This window comes from Mustela putorius, unplaced genomic scaffold (genome assembly GCF_011764305.1).
Source record: "Mustela putorius furo isolate JIRA1106 unplaced genomic scaffold, ASM1176430v1.1 tig00537227_pilon_pilon_pilon, whole genome shotgun sequence".
Classification (NCBI taxonomy): domain Eukaryota; kingdom Metazoa; phylum Chordata; class Mammalia; order Carnivora; family Mustelidae; genus Mustela; species Mustela putorius.
Genome location: NW_025422368.1, coordinates 4,099,484 through 4,123,450, shown reverse-complemented (window position 1 = coordinate 4,123,450; position 23,967 = coordinate 4,099,484). Strand labels below are relative to the sequence as shown.

The window sequence follows — 23,967 nt, the reverse complement described above, 5'->3', positions numbered from 1 at the left end:
TGGCTGTTATTATAAACTGATATTTCCCCTTGGACAGTAAACCACAATTCAATTTCAGTTTCCCTTTTAACTCATTTACTTTGCAAAGATCTAATTTAAGACAGATTAGGTAAAATATTATTGGACTTCATGGACACCAAGTGATTATTGCTTAAGAAGTATTCTTGTAAGAATCCAAAGCTTGCTGTCCTTCCCATTGATTCTTCCTGAACTTTGAAGAATCCAATGTTGAACAAGGAACTAAACTCCTTTTCTAGATTCTTATCAGCAGTTTAATGATGATTACTAAGATTTTATTAGTTGTGCATATGGCCTTAAAATGCTTTAAATATATATATTTTTAAAGTCAGCCCATCACCAGTCATCTCAATTTGTTTTCTCTCTCCTATTCACTGGTCTGCCAAGAATGGGGCGTGGAGGTGGGGTTGCCCTGGGACTGCTCCGTGCTGCCCCCCGCCCACATATAAGTATAGTTTTCAGGGTAGTATCACAGCTCTTGACCCTGGGCTTTGACAGAGTATCGCATGAAAGAGCAAAATTCAGGAGAGTTCTACCAACATGTAATGTGAAAGAATAAATGATAATAGACTTTCTCCTCAAAAGTATGGCTTGCTGCTTTGTTGCACTTCCTCTTAGATACTTCTGCATATTCTCCAAGTCACAGAATCACAGATCTCAGAGCAGGAAAAGGCCTGGGCATGCCATCATTTTACAGATGAGGAAAATCAGATCCAGAGAGAAGCGGGGACTCACCCAAGGTGTACAGCTAGGTAGAGGCCGGTAAAGCAGGAGAACCTAAGTGTTTGAAGACAGGTGTTTTGGAGCCACCCCTCCTTTTATTGACCTGGAAGATGACTTGGTGGTTCCCAGATCCTGGTGAGCAAGATTCCTCTGCAGCTTATTGAATCCCAAACCTCTGTGGTGGGCCTTGTGAATCTGCATTTCCTTTTTTTTTTTTTAATTAACATATAATGTATTATTTGCCCCTGGGGTACAGGTCTGTGAATCATCAGGCTTACACAATTCACAGCACTCATCATAGCACATACCCTCCCCAATGTCCATAACCCTACCACCCTTTCCCTATCCCCCTCCCCCCGGGTCCTCCTCAGTTTGTTTTGTGAGATTAAGAGTCTCTTATGGTTTTTCTCCCTCCCAATCCCATTTTGTTTCATTTTTTCTCTCCCTGCCCCCTACGACCCCCCGCCCTGCTTCTCAAATTCCTTATATTAGAAAGATCATATGGTAACTATCTTTTCCTGATTGACTTATTTCACTTAGCTTAATACCCTCTAGCTCCATCCATGTTGTTGCAAATGGCAAGATTTCATTTCTTTTGATGGCTGCATAGTATTCCATTGTGTGTGTGTGTGTGTGTGTGTGTGTGTGTGTGTGTGTATCACATCTTCTTTACCCATTCATTTGTTGATGGACATCGAGGTTCTTTCCATAGTTTGGCTATTGTGGGCATTGCTGCTGTAAATACTTGGGTGCACATGCCACGTCAGATCACTAGGTTTGTATCTTTAGGGTAAATACCCAGTAGTGTGATAGGGTCATAGGGTAGCTCTATTTTCAACTTTTTGAGAAACTTCCATACGGTTTTCCAGAGTGGCTGCACCAACTTGCATTCCCACCAACAGTGTAGGAGGGTTCCCCTTTCTCCACATCCTTGCCAGCATCTGTCATTTCCTGACTTGTTAATTTTAGCCATTCTGACTGGTGTGAGGTGGTATCTCACTGTGGTTTTGATTTGTGTTTCCCTGATGCTGAGTGATGTGGAGCACTTTTTCATGTGTCTGTTGGCCATCTGGATGTCTTCTTTGCAGAAATGTCTGTTCATGTCCTCTGCCCATTTCTTCATTGGATTATTTGTTCTTTGGGTGTTGAGTTTGATAAGTTCTTTATAGATTTTGGATACTAGCTCTTCATCTGATATGTCCTCTGCAAATATCTTCTCCCATTCTGTCAGTTGTCTTTTGGTTTTGTTGACTGTTTCCTTTGTTGTGCAGAAGATTTTGATCTTGATAAAGTCCCAATAGTTCATTTTTGCCCTTGCTTCCCTTGCCTTTGGCGATGTTTCTAGGAAGAAGTTGCTGCAGCTGAGGTCGAAGAGGTTGCTGCCTGTGTTCTCCTCAAGGATTTTGGTGGATTCCTGTCTCACATTGAGGTCTTTCATTCATTTTTGAGTCTATTTTTGTGTGTGGTATAAGGAAATGGTCCAGTTTCATTCTTCTGCATGTGGCTGTCCAATTTTTCCAACACCATTTGTTGAAGAACTGTCTTTTTTCCATTGGATATTCTTTCCTGCTTTGTCAAAGATTAGTGGACCCTAGAGTTGAGAGTCCATTTCTGGGCTCTCTATTCTGTTCCTTCAATCTATATGTCTGTTTTTGTGCCAATACCATACTGTCTTGATGATTACAGCTTTGTAATAGAGCTTGAAGTCTGGAATTGAGATGCCGACAACTTTGGTTTTCTTTTTCAACATTCCTCTGGCTATTAGGGGGTCTTTTCTGGTTCCATATAAATTTTAGGATTATTTGTTCCATTTCTTTGAAAAAAAAATTGATGGTATTTTGATAGGGATTGTGTTAAATGTGTAGATTACTTTAGGTAGCATAGACATTTTCACAATATTTTTTCTTCCAGTCCATGAGTGTGGAATGTTTTTCCATTTCTTTGTGTCTTCCTTAATTTCTTTCATGAGTACTTTATAGTTTTCTGAGTATAGAGTCTTTGTCTCTTTGGTTAGTTTTCTTTCTAGGTATCTTATTGTTTTGGGTGCAGTTGTAAATGGGATCAGCTCCTTAATTTCTCTTTCTTCTGTCTTGCTGTTGGTGTATAGAAATGCAACTGATTTCTTTGCATTAATTTTATATCCTGACACTTTACTGAATTCCTATATGAGTTCTAGCAATTTTTGGGTGGAGTCTTTTGGGTTTTCCACATAAAGTATCGTATTTTCCACAAAGAGTGAGAGTTTTACTTCTTCTTTGCTGTGATTAACTCCTATGTAGCCAGTTGGGCCTAGGTCCAGAACTGGTGTTAGTGTGTGACAGGGTTCACCCAGCTGTGCCCCGTGGGTCGGATCATCTCTGCTATTTGTTGTTGTATGGCCCATGGGTTCAAAGGGTTTTTATACTTTTAAATGGCTACGGAAATGTCAAAGGAAGAATAATATTTTGTGATGTGTGAAAATTACATGAAACTTCAATTTCCTTGTCCATAAATAAAGTTTATTGGAACACAGACACTCTTACTTGTTTATATGTTGTCTGTGGTTACCTTGCCCCACAGTGGCAGGCTTGAGTTGACTGTGCAGCCCACAGAGCCTGCAATGTTTACTGTGTGGCTCTTTATTAAAGAGATTTGCTCTCTCCTGATATACATGAGGCTGTTTGTCACATGAGCACTGCAAATGCCAGTGTTGAAAGGGAGATTCCTAAGCTTCGAATACTTGTCTTAGTCTACACACCACCTTGTTTTATGCTAAAGATGCAGTTATGAAAGGGGGCACCTGGGTGGCTCAGTCTGTTAAACGTTTGCATTTGGCTCAGGTCATGATCCTGGGGTCCTGGAGTTGAGTCCTGCATTGGGCTCCCTGCCCAGTGGGGAGCCTGCTTCTCCCTCTGCTCCCCGCCTTCTCATGCTACCCACCCACAAATAAATAACTAAAATATTTTTTTTAAAAAGATGCATTTGTTTAAAACTGCATATACATTAAGCATATGTACTAGTTATTTTAACAATAAAGTATGTTTTATCGTAATACAGCTGGCTACTAGAAGTATGGAGTATTCATCTTCACTGGAGGTGGTTTTGTGTGGACCATGTGTTTGTTTCTCTTTGAGTGGAAAAAAGATATCTTCTTTTTATACTTGATGAAGACCTAGGATGGAAGTATTTAGAAAGAGTGCTGATAAACTATTTTTACTTTATGCACAGTATTTAATACCTAAATTAATTATGAAATTTCTACTTCACACATAAAACGTAAAACATTCCTTTTTTTCCTTCTTTTAAAATTTACTTACTTTTTGACAGAGAGAGAGCACAAGTAGGGGGAGCAACAGAGGGAAAGGGAGAAGCAGGCTCCCCACTGAGCAGGGAGCCTGATGCAGGACTTGATCCAAGGGCCCCTGGGCCAAAGGCAGCTGCTTAACCGGTGCCACCTACATGCCCCACATAAAATATTGTTTTTTGGATTTTTTTTTAAGATTTTATTTATTTATTTAATAGAGATCACAAGTAGTCAGAGAGGCAGGCACAGAGAGAGGAGGAAGCAAGCTCCCCGCTGAGCAGAGAACCCGATGCGGGGCTTGATCCCAGGACCCTGAGACCAGGACCTGAGCTGAAGGCAGAGGCTTTAACCCACTGAGCCACCCCGGTGCCCCACATATAAAATATTCTTAATAAAGCCTTTATACCTATGAAACCATAGTTTTTAAATTCACCAAAATCCCTACTTTCCTTGCCAACTCCTCACTTACTAATTCAGAATCCTAGCTGCCTCCTGGCTTTTCTTCAACCAAGACTAACAGTTTCCGTTCCTTCATGTCTTCTTTTTCTTTTGCCTCTTCTCTTAGTCCCTCAACTCAGACACACAAGCATTTGTTCATTAAGCAGTTAGCAGATAGTTGTTCATGTGCAGATGCTGACTCCGCGGTAGGAGGTACCCTCAGTGGACCTCTAGACCCATCTTTCCATGATTTTTCCATGATGAAACTCAAAGATCAGAGAAATGGAGGGTGTAGAGTACGCTACTTTTAAAAGTCCTGTTCCCTGTCTTCCTCTAAAGCAGGTGGGTGATTTTGTAAAGACCTGGCCTGGTAGTTTTTAGATCCTGGGACATGGATGCTTCTTTCATTGCTGCTTAGGCTTTTATGTTGTGTGCCCCAGGGGCTCAAATTTCTCATTCACCAGGGAATCCATCCCCCATACCAGTCTCATTCTCTGCCACATTGCCACTAATCAGCCTCTCAATCTGGCACAGGAGAAGCTGTAAAGAGGCTCTAAACTTGGCATAATATACTGCTCTTTGCTGCGTGACCTTTGCTGCGTGACCTTTGCTAGGTGGTGTCCCTCTCCTGAGCTTTTGTAAAATGCATACAGGAGAATAATCCCTCCCCTACCCATACTTCATGGGAATATTAGGAGGCTGAATGAGGAGGTTATTTAAAAGGCTTGGCATTTTCATAGAGGGAGTTGCTATAGAAACCCAGAGGCGTACAAGTACTTCAGAGAGGGAGTTTCTGGAAAGTCCCGGTGTCTTTGTTTCTTTGGGTAACCAAAGTATGGAAGACCTGGCCTCTGACCTGCTTCAGCTTAACCCTAGGTCTACTGCTTCCCTTTGCTTTTAGGATTCGGCTTTCCTTCAGCATGTCCCACCAGAGCCAGTACCCTCTGGTAACAGGAAGAACATTGTCACAGTGCAGTCTCGAACACTAGGGATGGTGAATTGAGCATTTCCAGAATATATATGGCATAACACCAACACTGCTTTCCTACTGGGAGAGAAAGGTGTGACTGCCAGATTAGGAAAGACTAGACGATGAGAGGAAAGGATTTTTGGCAGCTGTTTATTGGAAGTGCGTGGCATGGGTTTGGGTTATTGGAACTGTGGGAAGAAATGTGAGATTGACTCCTACCCTCTGAGAGTATAAAACGTAGTTTTGGGGTAACTGGTTGGGGCAGTGGGAGGGTTAAATAAAAAGATTTAGAATGGAATGAAAGGCAAAAGAAGTCCAACTATAAATAGGAGTTCAGAAAAGGGAGAGCTCAGAGTAATTGAGAATATTTCATTAAAAAGTGGGACCTCAAGACCAGTTTCAAAATCATGCTTCCTCTGTGGGAAGGAGGGATGTGTTTGGAGAGCGTGAAGGAAGGAGCAACATTGGTAAGGCCTTAGTCTCTTCAGCTACTGATGGGTACATGGATGTTGGTGGTATTGTTCTCTAGGCCTTTCTATATGTCTTATACTTCTTAAACAGTTTATTTTTTTGTTCTGTTGCTGTGGTGTTTGTTTTTTACTGAGGTATCATTCACAAGTTAGTTCACCATTTCAAAGTGTGCAGTTCATTGGTGTTTTGTTCACATGTTGTTCAGTCGTCACCACTATCTAATTCTGGAACATTCTTGTCTCCCCAGAGATGCCCCTTAACAGTGACTCCCCATTCCCTTCCCCATCCAGCCCTACGCAACATCTAACCAACTTTCCGCCATAGATCTGCCTATTCTGGACATTTCATGTAAATAGAGTCCTTTTGTGTATGAATTCTTTTCAAGATTTTCATGGTTCACCCATGTTGTGACATGAATAATCCATCATTTTCTTTCTTTCTTTCCTTTTTTTCTAGGGCCAGATGTCTTTAGTTTTCAAAAAGTTCCTCCAATCATTTTGAAGTTCAAAATGGGTTAGGAAACCACCTTTGGCTATTACTTTTCTTAATTCTATTATTTGACTTGGAATAAAGCTGATTTTTATAAATTTGTCAATAACACCTTACTGAGCACTCTTCAGATAATAATGTTTATATTTTTATTGTGGCAAAATATATGTAACATAAAATTTACCATTTTAACCATTTTTAAGTGTATAATTCAGTGATACTAAATATATCCATCATCTTGTACAACCATCACTATTATCCATTTCCAGAGCTTTTTCATCTTCCCAAAGGGAAACTTATATGCATCAGACAGTCTTTCCATATCTCCTCCTCCAACACTTGGTAAACTCCATTCTACTTTCCATCTCTATGAATCTGCCTATTCCAGGTTCCTCATAGAAGTAGAACTTTATATCGGTCCCTTTGTGTCTGTCTTATTTCACTTACCATGATGCCTTGAAGGTTCATCTGTGTTGTAACATATAAATGAATCTCATTCCTTTTAAAGACTGAATAATATCCCATGATATGGATAGACCACATTTTGTTTATTCACCCATCACCAATGGACATTTCAGGTCATTTCTGCTTTTGTACCATTTTGAATAATGCTTTAATAAACCTTTGTGTATGAGTTTTTGTGTGAATACCTGTTTTCAGTTCTCCTGGGTATGTACATACCTGGGAGTGGAATTGCTGGGTCATATGGTGACTCTGTGCTTAACTTTTGAAGAACTGCCAAACTGTTTTCCAAACTGGCTGCACCATTTTACGTCTGCCAGTAATATGTGAGTGTTCCAGCTTCTCTACATCATTGCCAGCACTTGTTCTTTTCCATGTTCTTTTTTTTTTTTTTTCCATTACGATCATCCTGGTAGGTGTGAAGTACTGTCTCATTGTGGTTTTATTTGCATTTCCTTAATGACAAATGATGTTGGACATCTTTTCATGTGCCACTAATTTGTCTGGCTGCTTTGTAGAAATGTCTACTTTAAAATTGAATTATTTGTCTTTTTACTGTTGAGTTCTGAGAATGCTTTTCTAGTCTGGCAGCTAGACCATTCTTAGATTCACAATTTGCAAATATTTTCCCCATTCTGTGGGGGAATAACTTTCTTGATAGTGTCATTTGTTGCACAAAATTTTGAATTTTGATGAAGTCTAATTTATCTCTTTTTAATTTGGTTGTTTGTGCTTTAGGTGTCACAAGTATGACACCACTGCCAAATCCAAAGATGTGAAGATTTACGCTTATGTTTTTTGTCAAAGTGTTTTATCATTTTAGCTCTTACATTTAGATCTTTGATCCATTTTGAGTTAATTTTTGTATAAGGTGTGAGATAGAGGTCCATATTCATTCTTTTAGATGTGGTTGTCCAGTTTTCCCAGCACCAATGATTGAAGGCTAGGCTACTCTTTCCCCCTTTGAATTGTCTTGGCACTTCTGTCAAAAATCAATTTGTGTAGTTGTATGGGTTTATTTCTGAATTCTCAATTCTGTTCTATTGATAGATATGGCTATCTTTATGCTAGTACCACAGTCTTGATTACTATAGCTTTCTAGTAAGCTTTGAAACACGAAGTGTGAGTCCTCAAATTTATTCTTCATTTTCAAAATTGTTTTGTTCTTTTGGTTGCCTTGCATTTCTGTATGATTTGAGCATAATTTCTCAACTTGTTAATTTCTGCCCCCAAAAGCAGTTGAGATTTTGATTGACATTGCCTTGAATTTGTGGATTTGTTTGGGGAGTATTGCCATCTTAACAACATTACATCTTCTAATACCTGAGCATGAGATGGTTTTCACTGGTTTAGGTCTTCTTTGATTTCTGTTGATGATGTTTTGTAGTTTTCAGTGTACAAGTTTTATACTTCGTTTCTTACATTTATTCCTAGGTATTTTGTGCTTTTGGATGCTCTTGTAAATGGAGTTGTTCTCTTAATTTCCTAATTTTTGAATTGCTTATTGCTAGTGTATAGAAATACTACTGATTTTTATATATTGATCTTGTATCTTGAAACTGTGCTGAACTTGTTTATGGGCTCTAATAGTTTTGTGAGTGTGTATTCCATAGAGTTTTCCATATACAGGATCATTTCATCTGCACACAGAAATAGTTTTACTTGCTTATTTGCCTTGCCTGGAACATTCAGTACAGTGTTGAATAGAAGTAGTGAGAGGGACATCCTTGTCTTATTCCTAATTTTAGAGGGAAAACTTTCAGTTTTATCATTAAATGTGATATTAGTTATATGCTCTTCATCAGGTTAAGGAAGTTCCCTTCTCTTTCTAGTTTGTTGGGTGTTTTTATTATAAAAGAGTATTGGACTTTGTTGAATGCTTTTTCTGCATCTGTTGAGGTGGTCTAGTGGTTATTGTCTTAATTTTATTAGTATGTTGCATTATATTGATTGATTTTTACATATTAAACCATCTTTGTATTTCTTGATCATGGTGTATAATCCTTTTTATATGCTGCTGGATTCAGTTTGCTGGTATTTTGTTGAGACTTTTGTGTCTGTATTCAAAAGGGATATTACAGTTTTGATTTTTTTTGTGATGTCTTTGTCTGATTTTGTATCAAGTCAATACCAACCTTACAGAATGAGTTGGGCAGTGTGTCCTCTTCTGTTTCTTGGAAGAATTTGCAAAGGATTGGTGTTAATTCTTTAAACATTTGGTAGAATTCATCAGTGAAGCCATCTGGTCCTGGGCTTTTCTTTGTGGGGTTTCATTTTTTAATGCAAGGTGCAGAAGATTATTTATAGTACAATCCCATCTGAGAGAGAAAGTAAGTCTTTTTAAGGCTGTATCTGTATGCTTGTATTTACACAGAAAAGTTCAGAAAAGATGTACAAAAAAAGATATAACAGCAAAGGTTATCTTTGGGTAATGAGATAGAACTTAAGTCTTCTGTGACTTATATAAAATTACAAGCATGTATTGCTTGGTATATATATTTTTTTCTTTAAAGATTTTATTTATTTATTTATTTGACAAATAAATAGGTCACAAATAGGCAGAGGCAGGCAGAGGGGTGGGGGGAAGCAGACTCCCCACTGAGCAGAGAGCCCAATACGGGGCTCCATCCCAGGACCCTGAGATCATGACCTGAACCAAAGGCAGAGGCTTAACCCACTGAGCCACCCAGGTGCCCTATTTTTTAAAGCCTACTTAGAATGGCTAACGTTTGACAATTTGCTCTTTCATCCACACAATGAGTTGCCAGTGCTGTGTACTTGCCACTGGCCTTGTCTCCTTAGTAGCTCAGTCTCATAAGGCCCCTGCCTCTCCAGCTTCGTAGTCTGCTGCACCCCTTCTCTGTTTCTTTTCCATCAACACCAAATTACCTATCAGTTCCCTGAGAATGGCCCACAGTTATGTGCTACTGGGCTTCTCTATATTCTATTCTCTTCCCTTTCCCTGCCAGCCCTTCCCTTTATATCTTTGAAATCCCTTCCAAATATCAGTTCCCTTCCTTCATGAATATCTTCTAACTCACTCTCCTCCCTTCCATTCTTTACCCAAGGGGAGAAAAAACTCCCCCTCCTGCTGCCTCTCATACAGTACGCATATTTTTCGTACTGAACTTTGTATTTACCCTGCATCATAATTACTAGTTTACATATATGCCTTTCCTAAATGTACAGTTTTATCCAATTTTGTAACCCAGAGTTTAGCACAGAATCAATGCTCAGAAGTACTTTGAATTGAATTCATGAGACAAGAAAAGGCATTGTGGGTAGTGGCATTGTGGGTAGTCATAACTGGCCTTTAAAGGCTCACATTGCTCATGTGAGCAAAGGCCAGTTATGACTTAGTATAACATGGCAAGACAGGAAGATTCACGCTGGGAAATACAGTTGAATGATTTCGTCAAGGCTGTTTGGTCATGGAGGCTTTTGAGATCCAGAGAGAGTGGACTCCATAGGTAAGCACCAGTGGAATGGAGAGCTCTTCTCACTTACTTCGAGTCTTTGCTCCATGGACAATCTCCTTCAGAATGAGTCACCTCTCTATTCACATGTCCCCTGACCCAAGTATTCTCTGTCTCCCCTTCCCTCATCTTCCTCTTTTTCCATAGCTCTTACCACATTGTATATCATTTACTTATTTGTTATTTTTTTTTAATCTGTTGTCTTTCTTCCCCATTAGAATATAAGCTTCCTGCACCATGGTAGCCTTGTTCACTGCTGTTTTTCAAGCACCTAGAACATTGCCTGGAACACAGTAGGGATGTAGAAAACAGTTGCTGGGTGAATGAATCCCAAGTTAATGAACTTCAATATCTTGTCCAGAACTGGCAGAGTACAGCTTAAGTATAATTCAAATATGTTTCTGAAAGAAAGAAAGAAATTTATAGAAGTACATAAAATTGCTAAGATAGTACACATTATGTGTTATGTCTATAATCTGGGAGCAGGTCAGGGGAGGGATGGGAGGGAAAGAAAGACACAGTGTCTTAAGGTTTCTTGCCTTAGAAACCAGCTTGGGAAATCAAAATTATAAATACATTTAAGTTTATTTATTTCTTGCCTAGAAAAATGTTATTGTGTGTGGTGACTAATTCCCATGCTTTAATAATTTCTCTTTTTCTTTCTCCACAGACCTTTGTAGTATTAAACAGAGGGAAAACTCTCTTCAGATTTAGTGCCACGCCTGCCTTGTACATTTTAAGTCCTTTTAACCTGATAAGAAGAATAGCTATTAAAATTTTGATACATTCATATCCTTTTCTACAAATGTGGGCTGAGTGCAGCATTTGCATGGTCGCCCGTATATAGAATATGTTTCTGAGCTTTGACAATTGAATTGTATATTAAGTATCTTATCAGTAGTGTCGTTGACAGTAGTGTCGGAGCCAGCAGTTTGTGTGACCTTCTGCCAGATCCTGGACTAAGCTTCAGCCAACTCTCTTTTCCTAGAATGATATCACGGGAGTCCGGAATTTTGTTGGTATCACGAGAAGAGGCAAATCAAGACACTAACCTGTAACTGAAATCTTACTCTTTAAAGTGCTCAGAGTTCAGTCATTTCATCCTGAGGCAAACGATTCAGTTACTTTTTTTTTTTTAAGATTTTATTTATTTATTTGACAGAGATCACAATTAGGCAGAGAGACAGGCAGAGAGAGAGAGAAGGAGCAGAGAGCCCGATGTGGGGCTCGATCCCAGGACCCTGGGATCATGACCTGAGCCGAAGGCAGAAGCTCTAACCCACTAAGCCACCCAGGTGCCCCAATTCAGTTCTTTAACACAAGTTCAATGCTAGAATTTTTTGGAAGGCCACTTCTTGAGTATAAAGAGTTCAATGAATGCTTTAGAAATCTGCCTTGAATATTTCTGATTTCTTGAGCAGTGAGTATGGAAAGTGCCAGAGACAGTTTCTCACATTAAATGGCCCCTTCATATAGAGGTTTAGATCCAGATTGCAAGCCTAATATGAGTCTCTACTCACATTTTCCCCCTCTTCAGCAGAAAATGCTCATTTTCTCATGTGGCCTGACTTTTATATCTTATTAATATAGAAGAGTATATGACAGATGAAAAATTATGTGATGAGTTTAGCAACTTTGCATAGTGACTTTATATTTAATGGTTGAAGTTTAGTTTGTCAGTACTTAGTCCCATGCTCTGAAGGATATTGTATTCTCCAATTGGGATGAGGAAAGTGGCGATTGGAACTTAGTAAATTGGTTGGCCAAGCTGTTGGCGCATTTTATTGACTCTAAGAATTTAGCAACCCAGTTCCGAAATCTGTGGTTTACAAGAAACATAGTTCTGAAACTTAAAGGTTTACAAGGAATAAATAATTCACAGTGGACTTATTCCCCTTTTGTTGGATCAGAAGGCAGCATCTTTTTCTCTTCTAACTGGATTGTGTTATTCCTGGAAGAAAAGTTGAGCTGTAATGAAGAAAAAATCCAGCTGTAAGAAGTATTTTTTCTTTTAAAAACTCCATTAGTAGAGGATGGTGGAAGCTGTTAGCAGAGAGAGAGTTAGCAACAAATGGGATATGGTTTCTGTGCTTGTTAAAGTGACAATTTTTTGAGTTTGAGTAACTCACATACTGACCTAAAGGAGTTTATTTTTTTCTCAGTAGACAGAAACAGAAAGGGTTGAGAAAAATCTTGGATGGAATGGAAAAAGCAACAAAATGGTTTGCTCTCCATAAACATTCCTGAGCACCTTCAGCATGATCAGACGCATCTTCCCCATTATCTAATTCTTAGTATGGTGCTGCATATGTCCTTGAAATCCTCACCCAACAGGTCGTGACTGGTTTCCCAAACTGTTCAGATGCCACACCTAGCGGCTGTTGCCTTGCCCTCTAAGGACAGCTCAGCCCTTTGGGGACCTAGGAGCAAAAGCGAACCATTGTGTTCTACCCCTGAAACCAACATAACAGTGTGTGCCAACTATACTTCAATTAAAAAAAAAAAAAAGTTAACCATTAATTGCATGTAGGTTTCCAAATAACTAGTTATGCAAGACAAGATAATTAACTTAACAGTAAATGAGTACTTAATAATATAGATTCAATTTAATGTGTTTTTTTCACCTGATGATTTGGGCATCTGGTAGACCGGTAGATTTCTGGTTACTTTGTACACTGGGATTTAGAGGCTTATTCCATAGCTGAGGCTGAAGAGGAAAGGGGTGGGGGGAGATGATTTATCCAAAAGCAGTAGAGCAGTGACAGCCCTTTTGAAAGAAAGAGAGTGGCTCTCCTGCTGTGTCCACCCACAGTTCTCTGGTCAGGTGTGGATACATATGGCGGCATTCTGTATTCATGGTGGCTTTCATTATCACCTCGCCGTTTCCTTGTCCTCTGTGCTTTGTCTCCTTTCAGGTTACTGACTTAATTCTCATGATACCCAATGTGAAATGTGTTTGCTTTCTGAGGAAGAAAATAGGCCAGATTTTGTATATTCTCCCTTGACTCTTTTCTACAGTATTTAGCATGATCATTATGTGCACTATTTTGACCAACTGTGTATTCATGACTTTTAGTAACCCTCCTGAATGGTCGAAGAATGTGGAGTAAGTAGCTCATTTATTTATTTGTCTGCTTGCTTGTTTTAAAGATTTTTACACACCAAATCTTGCTTTGCACAGTTTATCCATCAAGGAAAAAAATTGTTTTTTCCCCCCACTCTTTACTTCACAGAGAAGGGTAAGGATCCATGTGGAATTTAGGAAATATCCTTAGAAGTCAACTCTAGAAAGAGAAAGTGCATTCTGGAAGTTACTGCCCTTCACCTCCACCCTTACCTGTGCTGGCCAATGCCTTTGACTTGGCTGCCCCAGCGCCATCTTGTGCCCTCAGTTAGTCCCTCATGACACTGCCTCTCCAACATGAGGTTTCCTATTTTTTTTTTTTTTAACTTGTCTTAAGTTAAAAATAGCTCTGGGGCCTCCTCACCTGGTTCAAAATGATCCTACTAGATGGCACCCAGTACAGCATTCCAGAGTTCTTGGTTTTGTGTTTCTTAAGTTTCCTTCAAAGCATCCCTTTCTCTTCCTTCCTTCCTTTCTGCTGCATTGGCTGTGCCCGTTCCGTTTTGTCTCTACTAGTTGAAGCCACATTTCAGGCACCGTTACCTTCAAGGATTCATTTAAAGTTTCTGTCTGTTTGGAAATTACCTCAAACTCTCCATTTCTTTGACAGGTACACATTCACAGGGATTTATACATTTGAATCACTAGTGAAAATCATTGCAAGAGGTTTCTGCATAGATGGCTTTACCTTTTTACGGGATCCATGGAACTGGTTGGATTTCAGTGTCATCATGATGGCGTAAGTTGTCTGCTTACTTTACTGCTGTTCTGGGTGTGATTGTGTATGTGTGGCTGTATTCCTGGTTGTGTCTGTAAGTGTGTTTATGGCCAGTTATAAGAGGAACTAATGGACAACCATTTAAGGCCAAGCAGGCTTTATGCCTGTGATTCTTGCTTGTGAGGACAATGACAGCATGTTTCCATGGGAGAAGGAAAGCCAAGGTTTTACAGCAAGGACAGAAAGTAGCAAGTGATTTTCCATTGACATGCTCTCATATTTTCTTCCCCCTTATAACACTAATCAAGGTTTGCCTGCTTATCACCATGGGGCCTTGGTGAAGATTTGAAATTTTTTAGGTGTTAACCTTAACCTGAAAATCAGTTTCTTGGATAGGTTATATCGCATGTAATTTCATGAGGCTGGTCCAGATGTTGCAGACTTGAGAGCACATTTTAAAATTAAAAACATGAGCCAAGATATCCAAACTGGTCCCTTCCTAAGGAAGTAAGTACTGACCAGAAGTTCAAATTATTCTGAGAGGGCAGTATGACCCCACCTTAGTGTGCTAGTTGCATGTTTGTATACCTGGATCTCCTTGGGAAATGTAACTGATGGTTGAAGAGTTAGAGAAGATTTAACTATTTGTATTTTCAGGTGTGGAAGCACTCTGTGGTATGGTGGGGAGTAAGGGCGTTGCATAGATTGTGTGTGTGCACGCAGATGTGTAAGAGAGTGAGTGCATCTGTATATATACAGGTCTGAGTGTCAGAAAGATGGGTTTCAGCTGTAAAATGTGAATGAGTGAATGCTATGCATTGAATATTTGAAACTGAAACTTTGACTTTCTGTTATATTAAGGCAATTTCCAGCTTTCCAACATTATGAATGCACACTGGTGTTCATTTAAAATTTAAGTGTCCTTGCTGGGCACAGAGCTGGTGATAAAATGGGCACTTAACACACTATTTTCTTTGATCCCATGATCCTGAGCCCTGCTCTTGTATGTCACAGGCACTTCATCTGAGGGTGTGACTGCAAAGATATGCATGCAACTCTTCGATAAGTCATATATGTAGACATTATGGCACTTTTGCCATAGTCAATAGGGAGCTACTTGATGTAAATTTGTTTTTCTGGGGCTTCAGCTACAGAAATTTGCCTCCTTTTTCCTAAGAAATTATTCACAAAGCTTGGGGACATAGCCTTTGATACATCCTGGCCTGCCTTTTTGCTAAAAATAATGAATGGACCAAGAATAGTCATTCTGATTGGGATCCACACAGCACGATGCTGATTAAGAGAGTAAGCCCTCAGAACCTCCTGGTTGTGTCAGTTCTTTCAAATATTCTTTTGAATTCTCCTTGCCCAACTGAAAAAAGAAATGTGTTATTTAAGTGTTTATATTTGGAAATTTTCTTTTTCAACAACAAAAAGAATGAAATCATAGCTTGTGTATAAGACCCTTTCTTCCCCCCCATTGTCAAACCCTCGCCCAGTGGTACCATTACAAGTTAACTTTGGTTTGATTCTGCAGGTATATAACAGAGTTTGTAAACCTAGGCAATGTTTCAGCTCTACGCACTTTCAGGGTACTGAGGGCTTTGAAAACTATTTCGGTAATCCCAGGTAAGATGGCCCGGGGTTGGTGTTAGGTGTTGGGTTAGGGCCCTGACGTGACGTATTGTACTTTTTGTTTTGTTGTGGTTTTGTTTTTTTTTCCTTCGGTGTTTGTGTTCGTGTCTGTGTTTGTCATTTGTGTCTGTGTTTGACCTCCCTTACTACAGATATGTGACAGAGTTTGTGGACCTGGGCAATGTCTCAGCGCTGAGAACATTCAGGGTTCTCCGAGCTTTGAAAACTATCTCTGTAATTCCAGGTGAGAAAATTTACACACACAATGGACTGCCTCATCGCCTCTTTGCCCTCCATTCATTGTGTCCACCACATTCTAAACTGGTGTCAGCACACTTGATATGGCCTTGCATTCCGCATGTTCTTCCTGGGAGACGTTCTCTGGAATGGCCCTTTGGTCCTCAGGCCCTTGCGATGGCAGCGCTGGCCAGGCATGCAGCCCCCATTCCATCCATGCTTTGAGAAAGCACGTGCTGAAAAATCACTTGGATCCTCCAGTATCTGAAAAAATTGTCACAGAGCTAGCTGTCTCTTTAAACATTGACCATTTGCTTCCTGGCCTCATGGAATTACAGTATATTTAACATTCACCATCATCCCATTGCTTGTGGTTTCTAGGCTTCCTGTCGCATGGTTTGCTGATGGGATGTTATTCAATGAACTATATACTTTCATTATAACTGTGTTAATGGACTTATTTAACCACAGAAGACACCTACCCTGTTAACTAGTCCAGTTTTAGAGCCAAATTGAAGAGCCTTGGAGTTAGTGAACAACTTTAGTAATCACTATCACATCCTATTGCTGTCTGTTTCACTGGAGTAAGAACCAGTAGACATCTACTATGTATGTATTCAGAGGCCATTCTCAAACACAAATCCCAATGAAAGCTTGTGCAGATGCTGTTAAAAACAGTGAAAGGTAAGATAACATACATACATCTGAATGTATGGGCAAACAACAAGGACAGAAACTTGAGAAGGAAAAGGAATCAATCAGTGGGTGGCTGTGAAGTAGTTAACTGACAGTGGTTTCATAATTTTTGCCTTTTTCTTTTTGGTCCTGGTTGAACTAGCCAAGTGCTTCTTAACCTTTTGAAAGTTTTAAGTCCTTTCGAGAAGCAGGGGAAAGTTCCCAGACTCTACTGAACCCCACCCAGGGATCCCACATTAAGATCCTTAATTTAATTTAAATCCTTACTACCAGGTAGTACTTAACTATTTTTTCCAAAGGCTGGTCTTGAAATTTGGAAGGGAAGATATTTGAGCTAGTCTTGCTAGCCTGAGATACACAGGCAGTAACATGGCAGAAATCAAGAGTGTGCAGTTGCTGGCTGGTCTCTGGTTCCATTCAGGGGTTTTCAGGGAAGACACCCAAGGGACCAAGCCTCCCATTGCACTCTTACAGAAACAGGGACATGAAGAGCAGAGGCATCCTGTTCCTGGCATCACATGGCTTCTCTGGCGGCCGACTCAGAAATATTCCTCTTTCCCCCTTTTCAACTTTATCTAAATATCAGAGACAGAGAGAGGGAAGCCTAAAGATAGAGTCCTGGAGAGAACTGGCTTGGAATGTGGCTTTCTGAGAACCTCAAGAAAGGTAAACCTCAGTTTCTCCATTTACAAATCTAGGCATGAAGTGGGCCAGTAAATTCAGGCCCTACTAAAAATGAGTTCTTTTCTAGTTAGTAGTGGGAGCTTTCTCCCTGTCAGCTAAAGGCTGGGCATCAGCTGGAGTACATTCTTGGCAAAAAAACTACAACCCTGAATTACCAAGTTTTAGTTCCTAGCCATTTTAAATCCGTTTGACAAAAAAATGAAGCTCATTCTCCAGGCAGCGTCACACAGCTCACTGATGGTGGTTTAACCCTTAGGCAGGACTTATCTTATTTCTTCAGGCATCTGGAGCACCAAATCTGTATTTTCATTTTCCCTCGGCTCTCTTTCTTCTCTGGCCTCTTTTAAATATGATCCCATGTTTTCTGCTCACTTCCCCCAATGTACTCTGCAAGGCATCTGTCTCTTTATGTTCTTGTGATCTGAAAACTTCTCTTCCAGAATTAAATTGGAAAGCTGCGTTCTGTTCACTAACTAGGGCAGCAGATGCTATCTCTGGTCTAGCTTTTAGCTTCTGTCTCTGCTGTACGGATAGCTTCTGACCACAGCACTTCTGCAAGGTAACTCTTGACCGGGATCAGACTACTTATCCTTATTATTAACCTGTCTATCTGCCTATCTGCAAAATCTATTTGTAAACACAGAGTGGTGCTCTATCAGTGATTTTTGTGTAGCAATTATTATTATAAAGAAGAAAGCTAAACCCAAAGAAAAGGTTTGTATCAAGCCTTAGACCTCCACTTCACAATTTGAAATAGATTCCAGATTCCTGTTTCTAGAAGCACCCCCACTCGAGCTGGCTTTGCGAAATTAGCTGGGATGCAAAATAACTCTAATGGCTAATAAAGCCAGTAATAGATCTGTCTGTGAGTGGTGTAATTGGTATTTGAATTAAAGTGTGACTTTTCATGCCAAGTCCTTTCCCTCCCCATTCTACTTATAGAAGACTGTGGCCCTGTTCCTACCTGCCTGTTAACCAGCTCTCCTTTCAAGATGGGAGCACCATTGCATGAGTCACTAGACCTGGTGCCATCCCTTGACTGGAAATCTCAGTCATTCTGACTCTACTGTAGAGCCAGGCCTTAGTCCCCTCTTAGTGAAAGCCATTGTTGTGCACGCCAAGTTTTCTCATGGGTCAGTTCAGTGGGACTGGGGCTCTCTTTACCTTTTCTTGTCCCCAGTTTGATTGTAGGCTTTTGCGAAAGCTGCCAGGAACAGAAGCAAAGGCAACCACATAACTGACATGAGGTCTGCAAGATCCCACAAAGCCTTTAGCTCCCTTCACGAGAGTTCTGCCTTCCTGGATAGCTCACCCACTCACCTGCCGTCCCTCTTAGAACTTTTGGTAGATAGTCTAAATGTGTCAGTGAGGTCAGGACTCCTAGAAGGTGGGGTAATGCAGTGCACTGGTTAGCTCCAGCCTTTTGGATAAGGGCTGCTTTGATTTAGAGCTTTCTAGTACCTGAGAAAAGACCAAACCCACATTCTGACCCTTTTTATTTGCTGAGTGGAGACCTAGATACATATCACACATGGTGTCCTTTTTGCTTCCGAGGCCTTGGCTTGAAGAACTGTGCATGCAAACTGTAGTTACAGGAAAAGACCCTTTCTACATTTTCTTTGGTCCAGAATTTGCTGGATTCAACTCGACATTGAAGTATTCTGTGTCAAAATTCATGTCTTAAAACTTTGTTTTCAGGGCGCCTAGATGGCTCAGTCGGTTCATGGTCCAACTCTTGGTTTCAGCTCAGGTCATGGTCTCTGGGCAGTGGGAATCGAGCCCTGCATCAGGCTCTGTGTTCAGCACGGAGTCTGCTTGTCCCTCTCCCTTTGTTCATCTCCCCCCACCGCCGTCTCTCTCTCTCTCTCTCTCTCTCCCTCTCTCTCAAATAAATAAATAAAATCTTCAAACAAGCAAATAAACAAAACTTTGTTTTTGCTTTATATTCATTCGGGGCCTGGGCATAAAAATGAGCTTCTGAGTGACTTTGTCAGAAGTTTGATCTTCTACGTGTTTTAATCATGTGCCACAGGACTGACATACCCAGAGAAAGCATGGAAATCTCAAAGCAGGAATCTTGAGTTTTTCCTATTGAGTAGCATTTAGTGGTGTAAATAAAACCAGTTGGAACAGCCTTACTTGCCAGTTGCTTCTCATTTCTATCATCGTTTCAGTGACTCCCCAAAAGCACTGCATTTCTATTTGCCAACACTAGTTTAATATCATTTTGCTTTTTTTAGAGTTATAATTTTTTATTATTTTTCTTTTTTATTTATTTTATTATTTATTTTATTTATTTTCTTTATTATTATTATTTTTTAAAAATTTCTGTGCTTTCATTTCTGTTACTTTCTCTCCTTACCTGTGGTATCAGGTAAGAAGCAGGAAAAAGGTTGGGTCCTTCTTCTTCCCACCCTGGTATTCACAAAGGAAGCATTTTCTTTAGACACATGCATTATGAAGATGGCAATTTCTGCTGCACAGTGAAGGGGGATAAAAAAGTGTTTTCATACTATATTTAGACTCCTTGTTTCCTTTATAATATTCTAGTTATTAATCCAGTGCTTCTTGTATTTCTCCTTTTCCCATTGCTTCTCAGAGAAGATAACTGAAGTTGAACACAATGGTCCTAAATGGGAAAACACTGGAGTCTCACAGGCTCCCACCGACCCACCTTTGGGAGCTAGTTTAAATTTTGTTCAGACTTTGTGATGCAAATTTGGTCTTGGAAATAAATCTACTGCCTCCAGATCTCTCCCAAATTATTCTTGATCTAAAGAACCCTCAAGAATATCATTGTGAGGCTTGAACCTGCAGCAGGAAAATTGACCTGGCACAACTTTACCCTAGGGCTTGTCTGGACGAAGCCAGACTTTGGAAATTGGGGAACTTTTTCCCCCTGGGGTGAGAACTGCTTGTTACTGCTCTTGAGACCCATTCCAATGTTAATTTTGTAGAATTAGCTCATGTGGCTTCAAACCAGACAGATTTCTCAACCTGAGCCACAAGCTAGGAAATATAAATTTACTTTATTTATGATCTGGCATTACCGCTGTGGAAGATTGTGATCCCGGGATGCATGGCTGATTTCTCCGGACTTGGCACATAAGCAGGCTTTGTTTATTTGTCCAAGGGGTTGGATGTCGTGAAAGGGGACAGGGGTTCAGATGCGTTTAGATGTAGCAGCTTCACTGCTTCTCAAAATTCCTCAAGTGTCCCGACTTCCTCTCTGGTAGCTGACATTTCTGTACGTTGGGTCCAGCTGTCTTTTCTTGATCTGTAGTAAATGTATTAACTGCTTCTGCTCAGACTCATCCCATGCTAGTTAATGTTAGCCTTTTCCAAGAGTTCTTGCTGTCCAATTTGCCCCCATGTGGCTTCTGTTGCACACTCTGTTGTGTAGGAGTTGTTTGAAGGAGCATTCTGCTCTGTTTGGGATAATCAGCTTCCAGTCAGTATCTTGCTTATTCTGGTGTGTGGTGGTGTGAGCCAGTAGAAGAAGCAAGGCAACTTCTCCTCACAGCCAGAACAGTGGCATTTTCCATTCTTGTACACATCAGGTCAGGAATTCCACCAGCAGCTTCGCACTTTATTGACCTGTGTTGGTGCTAACAGGGAGCACTTTTGCCTGGCTGCATTTACTAGTGCGTGTCAGTCACTGCTGGCAAGACTATAGAGGCTGAGCTCAAGAAAGGCATTATATGAAAGACCATCAGGTACATGAAAAGATGCTCAACATTCCTAGTCATTAGAGAAATGGTAATTAAAACCATAATGAGATATCAGCTCACATAAGTTAGAATGGCCATCATCAAAGAGACGCAACAGCAAACGCTGGCATGGATGCGGAGAAAATGGAGCCCTTGCACGCTGTCAGGTTTAGTAAATTGGTGCAGCCACTATGGGAAGCAGTATGAAGGAACCTCAGAAATTAAAATTAGAACTACCATATGATCCAGCAATTCTACTTCTGGGAATATATCCAAAGGAAAAGAAAACACTAACTCAGAAAAGATATCTGCACCCCATGTTCATAACAGCATTATTTACAATAGTCAAGACATGGAAGCAATCTAGGTGTCCATTGATGGATGAACAGACAAAATTGTGAGAGAGATACACAATGGAATATTGTTCAGGTACGAAAAAAATGAGGAAGTCCTACCATTTTTGATAACATGGATGGACCTTGAAGGCGCTGTGCTCAGTAAAATGAGTTGGACAGAGAAAGACAAATAAATTCTATATGATCTCACTGAAATATGGAATCTAAAAACAAACAAACTCATAGAAAAAGAGATCAGACTTGTGGATCCCCGAGGCAGAGTGGGGGGGGGAGGAGTTGAAGGAAGTTGGTCTAAAGTTACCAGACTTCCAGGTATAAGAAAGTGCTGGGGATATAGTGGACAACATGATAACGATAGCTAACATCACTGCATGATACATGGGAAAGTTGTTAACAGAGTAATTCCTAAGAGTTCTTATCATAAGGAAATATTTTTTTTTCTTTTTGTCCTCTTTTTATTGTATCTATTTGAGAAGGTGGATGTTAGTTAACCCTATGGTGATAATCATTTCACAGTATATGTAAGTCAAACAATTATGATGTATGCCATAAACGTCTACAGTGATGTATATCAATTATTTCTCAATAAAACTGTGGGGAGGGGGAGAAAGAAATGCACTGATAGCCCCATCTCCATAACCTGGTGTTGATGTCTGCAGATATGGTCCTTGACAATCATCAACCCTAATGGAAGGAAGAAGAGTCTTGGTGAAGGCCAGATGACCCAGTGACCATTTACATTTAACATTGCTGTGTAATTGTGTGTCTACCTCGGCATGCTAACATTATGCCACACCACCTTTCTTCCTGTGGGACCTGGATGAAAGTCTTGGAGAGTAAATTTTTAGATGGCCATAGTTAGTATTATTTAGTGGTTATTCTTGCTTAGTTAAGATATGTTTCTCTGAGCCCCTGTGAAGTAAAAGCAGCTGAATACCATTTCCAACTTGAGTTTTTACCTTAAACTTCTTAGAGTTGAAAAGCTTTCACCAACACGTTGATCTAAACCTCAGACTTCAGAAGAAAACGCTTCAAGTGTTTTGGGTTTTTTGTTTGTTTGTTTGGGTTTTTGTTTTTGTTTTTTTTTAGCCTTCTTGACTCATGTTTACAGATTTCTTCAGCAATATCTTCTGGTTTATGGAGAAAAGATTTTAAACCCGCTGATTGAGAGCATTAAGGTTTATCCCCAGGAAAATGATGAGTGCCATGTATGGTTGGTGCATTAGTCGATCATCTTTGGTGGCAAGTGAAAGGATACATGAAGGGCTGGAATGTTTTTAGGCTTCTGGAAGCCAGGGAAACCAGAATGCAGAACCGGAAAGCTCCAGATACCAGGAAGTATTTTTTCTTCATGTTTTCTGTCTCCATGTATCGATTTCCTTTTTCTGTCTCTTAGCTTACTAACTGGCTTTACTTCTCAGACATCCTAATATAATGATAGAATAGGGCTACCACTTATTTCCCAAATTTACATGTTATCGCTCCTTCCACTTGTAAAGACTACTGGACTATCTTTTGTCCCGTTCTAAGTTCCCGGAGGAAAAGGATGAGGATTTAGGTCAGATGTCCACCCTGACATCTGGAACCTACTAACAGATGGTCACTTCCTGCAAGTAAGGCTGCTAGGGTCCCAGCTTTGTAAAAGGGGATAATTTGAGCCTCATGGCCTGGAATTTCCTGTTACATACATGGTCTTTGAACTGTCTAGAGAGTTCCCAGTGCAGGAAAATCAGATGAGACTCATGCTAAAATTGTATGTTTTTTTAAAAATTTGATTGATTGATATCACAAATGCATTGGTTTGACTGTTTTGTAGTATTACACTCTTGTTGCTAATACAAACGACAGCTTACAGCTCCTTTTTCCATTCATTTAAAATGGAAATGGAAATGGCCTTGAACAATCATCAAGTGTTCAGATCAGTGATTGTCTGAACCCTTCAGGGGAGATATAAGCTCTCCTTAAAGAAATACAGGAAAAGAAACTACAACCATTCTTTAGTGACATATTCAACTTTTTTTTTTTTTTTTTTAATCATGCTTTGGCTTTGAAAACAGAGCTGTGTAATTTTAGGAACCTAGAATTGAATTATTGACCTAGTATAGACCCACCTCAACCAAACCAAATACAATGAAGGACTTTTCTATTCCTTAGCAACTTATAAAAGTAAGGCCCATAATACTGGAACAACATGTACTTCTTTTTAGTTGCTTTCTGTTTCATACCACCAGTATCTTCTTCTTTTTTTTTTTTTAAGATTTTATTTATTTATTTGACAGAGAGAGAGATCACAAGTAGGCAGAGAGGCAGGCAGAGAGAGGGAAACAGGCTCCCTACTGAGCAGAGAGCCCTATGCGGGACTCAATCCCAGGACCCTGATAACATGACCTGAGCTGAAGACAGCGGCTTAATCCACTTTGAGCCACCCAGGCACCCCCACCAGTATCTTCTTACTTATCTGTGTGACTGTGATACAG

The 23,967-nt window shown here is 40.0% G+C and overlaps 1 protein-coding gene across 5 annotated transcripts in view; it reads left to right on the top strand.

Annotated features, from left to right (window-relative positions):
* Positions 1 to 23,967, top strand: part of SCN8A (sodium voltage-gated channel alpha subunit 8) — a 177,435-nt gene that overhangs the window by 72,395 nt on the left and 81,073 nt on the right. For 3 of the 5 annotated variants that reach the window (XM_045072918.1, XM_013046920.2, XM_004774712.3), the window contains exons 3-6: positions 11,001 to 11,119; positions 13,347 to 13,436; positions 14,065 to 14,193; positions 15,960 to 16,051. In XM_045072918.1, the coding sequence (XP_044928853.1) occupies positions 11,001 to 11,119; positions 13,347 to 13,436; positions 14,065 to 14,193; positions 15,960 to 16,051 (430 nt within the window). Of the gene's footprint in view, positions 1 to 11,000; positions 11,120 to 13,346; positions 13,437 to 14,064; positions 14,194 to 15,709; positions 15,802 to 15,959; positions 16,052 to 23,967 lie in introns of all 5 variants that reach the window. The other 2 variants (XM_013046921.2, XM_013046919.2) reach the window with 1 other exon arrangement.